Source organism: Eucalyptus grandis, chromosome 1 (assembly GCF_016545825.1).
Source record: "Eucalyptus grandis isolate ANBG69807.140 chromosome 1, ASM1654582v1, whole genome shotgun sequence".
Classification (NCBI taxonomy): Eukaryota; Viridiplantae; Streptophyta; class Magnoliopsida; order Myrtales; family Myrtaceae; genus Eucalyptus; species Eucalyptus grandis.
The window spans coordinates 8218646-8224422 of NC_052612.1; the positions used below are offsets into that span (position 1 = coordinate 8218646).

At 41.4% G+C, this 5777-nt stretch overlaps 1 protein-coding gene and 1 pseudogene across 1 annotated transcript; one reads left to right on the top strand and one right to left on the bottom strand.

Annotated features, from left to right (window-relative positions):
* Window positions 1–457: 457 nt before the first annotated feature.
* On the top strand, window positions 458–2904 carry LOC120288672 (major allergen Pru ar 1-like). The gene is made up of 3 exons (XM_039302756.1): window positions 458–697; window positions 759–1021; window positions 2730–2904. The coding sequence occupies exons 1-3, from the start codon at window positions 544–546 to the stop codon at window positions 2757–2759; spliced, it is 447 nt and encodes a 148-aa protein (XP_039158690.1). The 5' UTR covers window positions 458–543; the 3' UTR covers window positions 2760–2904.
* Window positions 2905–4356: 1452 nt separating this feature from the next.
* LOC104455272 lies at window positions 4357–5363 on the bottom strand (annotated as a pseudogene).
* Between the last annotated feature and the right edge of the window lie 414 nt (window positions 5364–5777).

The following is a 5777-nucleotide window of genomic DNA, read 5'->3' on the forward strand; positions in this document are numbered from 1 at the left end:
AACTAGAAACACATAGACAATATTACAATTTAGTTTCAATCTAAGATCACATCAAAATTTCAGTTTTAGTTAAGTATGAGCTTAGATCGAAATTCACATTTTCTTAACTTGGAATTGACAAAATTAAACGATTGATTTAAAATTGTGCCCGAATAGTAGATTATCTTCATTCGATTGGACAAGACTCAACCCTACTTTAAATACTTTATGAATGATTGATTTCAAATTAAGGTTACGCGCGGCCCCTGCTCGGTGGAGCACGCGCGCTCCTCGCATTGGTGGGGGCCGAAAAGGACAAAATCCCGAAGCGTATCTGATCGATCGTTTCACATTGGGTCGTGGCGAGCAGCCCCACGCCCCACTCCCCACGCACGCCATCCACCGGATCCTCGCCACGTGGATCCGATCCGACGGCCTCCACCGATTCTGCATCCGTCCGGAACCCTTTGGCTGCCCATTCTCCGAGTCGGCGTTGTCTAACTGTGATCACGCCTTCTCACTTCTCAGTTCTTCACAGCCGATTCTATTCGAATAGAGAGAATCATGGGAAAGTACAGCTGCAGCGCGGCGATCAATTCCTCCACCCCCGCGGGCATGCTGTTCGACGCCTTTGTCAGTGCCAGTGGCATCATCTCCGGAGTCTTCCCGCCGGTCCTTAAGAGCACCGAGGTTGTCGAGCATTTCACCTGCGGCGAGGGTAAGTAAGACGACTTGGTTTACCATCAATATAGCAACGTCTTGAGCCAATGGTTATGCAGGCAACCGGGACAAGACCGTGAAGCAAAAGGTCGAGGCCCGGGACAATAAGAAGTTCATCTACTGCTACTCGATCATGGAGGGGGACGCGCTGGGCACCATCCTTGAAGAGATCAGCTTGGATGTAAAGATCACTGCATCGCCCAAGGGAGGCTCGGTGTGCAAGATCACAAGCAAGCACTCCGCCAACAACGGCGTGGCCATCACCGAAGAGAAGATCTTGGCCGTGAAGGAGAAGGCAATCGCGGCATTCCAGGTCATTGAGGATTATCGGGTTAATTCAAAAAAAAAGCACAAACTTTAGGTTGATGGACAAATCTGGCCCGAACTTTTTTTTGTCTCATAAAAAGCACAACTTTAAGTCAAGTGACCTGAGCTTTCTCCCATGCTCCGGACCGGTTTCTTGGCGTTGGCATCCGTCCAGGATCTTTTCGGTAGGATCTGGAACCACTTCAGGACCAAAAGAAGCGTAGTGCCCTGGGCTTCGCTTATTTGGAACAACGTCATCACTCCCAGGTTCAAATTCAATCTCTGGTTGATTGCTAGAAATCGTTTGCCTACCCTGCCTACCCAGGAACTTCTCATTTCCTATGGTGAAATTGATTATACCACATGTGCCTTTTGCAATGATGTTCCTGACTCTATAGATCACTTGTTTTTTGATTGCCAAATATCGGCTTCCATTGCTTATTTTTGGGCTTCGATGCAACCTTCCTTGGCGCCCAAGGCCGTGGAAGGAGAATCTCCAATGGGCTACCTCCTTCCTAAAGGGCAATGATTTCTTTCACAACTTAGCTCGTTACTCTTTTGCTGCCATGTGCTACTTAATTTGGAAGAAGAGGAATGTTATCATATTCCGCGACAAAGTGGTGGTTCTTGCTGCAATGAAAAATCATGGTCAATGACAAAGCTCTCACCTTCTCTGATGTCCCGAATACCCCTAGAAATAGAAGGCTTGAGAGAAACGGGGCTTCACCCTTCTATTTTCATTGATTGTGAGGAGAATGCGTAGATCGGATGAAGACCAAGCCGTGCGATCTTTCTCCTTCCCTCCTTGGGTGTCGGCCCTCGGCCTTCTCCTTAGGCGGCTGAGGTTTTGTTTAGCGTTTTCTTCTCGCTTGTGACTTGTTGGTCTTTGCTTCTTGCTTGTGCTTGTCTCTTTTTCTTCTTTGTAATCTTTTTTGTTTCGGCTCCCTAACACTCTCTGTGCGTAGCGCCCTAAGAGTGTATGCTTTGGAGCCGGTCCTGTATTCTTGTCCTAAGCTATAATACCTTTTACCTTTACCAAAAAAAAAAGCTTTAGGTCAAGTGACAAATCTGGCCCGAACTTTTTTTTGTCACATAAAAACATAAACTTTAGGTCGAAACTTTAGGTCGAGTGACAATTTTTGGCCCATTTTTTTTTGTTTCAAAAAATCACCAACTTTCACTTAAATCCTAAATCGGCCCCCTTAACTTAAATTCATTGATTGTTTTTATCAATAAATCCATGTGCACTTACTGGCTAACACCGTTAATTGTCTTTTTGTTTGAGCTACGACTTGAAGAATAACGTAAAACTATGTCATCTCACAAGTAAAAAAATCTACGATTGAATTTCTCTAAATTATACTTTATCATTTTGTCGCATGAATTTGTAGATCACCGCCTTTGTTAAGAGAAACCACAAATGAGATCCATCAATCTCATAGCTAGAACATTTTCTCCTGAAATAAGGTTAACTTCAAATAGAAAGTTAATGGTAGGGATTAGATTTTGGATATGAGCAAAAGTTTGTAATTTTTTATGAGAAAAAAAAAATTGGGGCCGAATTGTAACTTAACCTAAAGTTGGTGCTTTTTACGAGACAAAAAAAATTTCATGGAGATTTGTCCATCGACCTAAAAGTTTATCTTTTTAATGAGAGAAAAAAAAAGTTTTACAGATTTGTCCATCAACCTAAAGTTGATGCTTTTTTATGGAATTAGCCCGATGATTATCTGGTAGCAAACCCTCGTGGCTAGCAGAGTCACTTTGTGGTTTTATTATCAGGAATTTATATGGGGTATTTTTATTTTATTGGCTCTGGATATTATAAGCTGGGAACGGCAATCTGGGTTAAAACAAGCCCTCGGGTAATGATGCCCAGTACACGAGTCTTTACCACTAGCCCGGTATATGTCACTATGGACTAAAGTTTCATTAGATGTCGAATTTCGATTGTGTCGGCCGGCCTTTGTCTCTCGATTTCGTCTGTTTGTCTTCTTTCCCTATCTCTGAATGTGGCCTTGTTTTGCGTTCCCCGCTTCTCCCCCCAGATCTCTATCTCAGCTTCTTGGCTAATCCTTTGGCCCCTTTTTGAACTTTTACTTTGTTGGGGTTTTGTTACTCGGGTCATGGAATCTTCCTGTGATCTTCAAGTGGACGTCAATGGCGAGGAGACTTTCATGGTGAACAAGGTGATTCTTCTGCAACCGAGCTGTGTCTTTTGGTTCCGTAATTTTAGTTTTGCAGTTCCAAAGTTTCGTTCTTTGATGGGTTTGTAGTTTTCGATGGGCTTTGCTTTTGGCAGCTTTTGTAATTTCCTTCTTCATCCCGAAAATTTTTCTCAACCAAGACTCATCCTTTCAATGGAAATTGCAATTTTCGACGGAACCGTCCGCCATTAAAATCTGCAAGTTGCAGCTATGTTGGCAGAATTTGGGTCATTTGAACAAAACCTCTCTTTCTTGCATCTATTCTTTACTAATTCAATCAATCAAACCACCAGGAGGAGGAGGAATTTTTGTTAAAAGGTCTCGAGTTTGAACTCACGAACAAAATCTGTCCGTAGATGAAGTGAAAGAAACCCGATTGATAAGAGAAAAGCTCAACAGCTGAATTTTATTATTTATATTTATTTAGGGCTTAAGGTTTTATAGGGATTTATAGATGATTGAATGAAATTCCAAAATGAATAGACCTCCATCTTGATTTTCAGAGCAGCCTCTGTGGAGCAGACGTATGAGACATTTCAGACTATTCGCATCTTTTCTTTTCATAGGACTTCGGCTTCACGGAACTAATAAAGCCTAATTACCGAACTACACCTCGCATCTTTCTGCTGAAATTATTTAGTACAACATCGACAAGAATCAGGACTTCTCTACTCATCGATGGAACTTCCATACCCACGAGTAGCACCCAAATCACCCAATTTGAAAAATTGTGCATTAGTCGCATCGAGTAAAACCGATGATAAAAACTCTTCCCTTCCCGAGGCCTTTGCCGATCTTTAAAGATGCTACTTTCATGAACAAATCGAAATGCCACAGGACAGAATCCCAGTGGATCGCGACAGTATGCATCTAAGGGCTTGAGATTATCTACCATATGACAATACCATGTAAGAAATCAGTGAAGCTCAAGCCAGAATTTGCTGAGGAAATGCTCCTGGATAGAAGTCAAGTCAGTATATGAAAGGGAAATTGAATATTGTTTGGTATCGCTCTAGGAATGTGCCGCTTTGATTCATATTATATTATCATGTAGATGTTTTTATTTTTGCATCAGGTCCATGATGATTGGAATAGAAAAAGAAAATACTATTTCTGAACAAGTTCCATGACTTGACTTTATTCGTTACATCTTGTCCTCTCTAAAGCCCTGACCAGGACCAGTGGGCAAAAGAATCCCATCTCAAGAGCTGTTTAAATTCATGTTTTCCCCAGAATGCACTAAAAATTTCTCAGAGTGGCTTTACCAGCAGACCATGGGAAATTAAAATGTGCCCAGATGCACGACTCGGAATGCCCAGTAATTTTGCAGCAAGTATTGTAGGTGCACCATGATGATTCTTCAATAAAGAGTCCTCAATAGATAAAAGGGACTTTTGCAGCAATCGAATTGCGTAGTTCCTCAATGTTCTGTCCAAACCAGAAATAACAAACGGCGGTCTCTGTAAGAGCCAAAACATACAGGCCTTCGAGATCTTCTTCTCCGTTATCAATGCATCTGCTGTCAAGATAGACTGCAGGATGCTCCATGGACAGCGTACAGCTTGCTGAGTGCGTTTTGCTACCATCAACTTACCAAACAACAATATATCTTTCGCCACCAGCACAGGAAGAACATACTTCCCATCATTACTGAAGATCATAGAGCCAACAGCTCCCTCCAATTCAGAGAATTCAATGGACTTTAAATTAAGAGGAGCATAGGGGATGCATAAAACAGAAAATACAAGACTGATCAGAAAACTAAGACTCACAGGATGGCCAGAAAACTTCTGTATCTTTTTGTGATCTGGGCAACCATATATCATTACTTGTGCAGTTGCAGAAGCTAGCACACTTCCATCTGCATAACACCAAGATAGAAGTCAATATTAAAAGCTACAACCCAGCACACTCTCCAAATCATACAATCATGGAAGACTCGCCTAGTATTTTACACTTTCCTATATAACTTCAGATTAATTATTCATTTCGTTCTCAATAGATTCACCCTGGTTTCTATTTTTCTCCTTTAATTTCAAATGCTCAGACTAATTTCCGTCTACATGCATTTAGAGAAAAGCCATGTCAACTCTTAAGCTATGCATGCATCATGCCTTTAGCTACTGTTACTTCCTTCAACCTCTCGTCCATCAAGTGACTGTAGGCTCGTGGAGTCTCAGAAAATGCCTTTGTCTACAATGTTACACCTGCTCACCATGTTCAGAACATATTCTTGCCACACACCACTTCTTTCATATAATCTTTTAAAGATAATTGGACAGGTGACTACCTTGTCATTCATGTAAAATCCATTATAACCAATAACTAAACCAATATATATCAACATAATCTCCTACTCACATTAGAAATATATTTTCCTTCTCACGTCCAGCAGCAAAATCCTAATGTTCCAAATTCTCATTTCACTAGCATATATCAAGTAAGCACACATCAGAAATAAAAGCTTGTGCCTAGTCATTTAATCAATTCTAGCCCAAAATTTGTATTGCATCAGCACGATCCACGAACTTAATTAAGTACTTCAAATGCGGCCTCACCTCACTC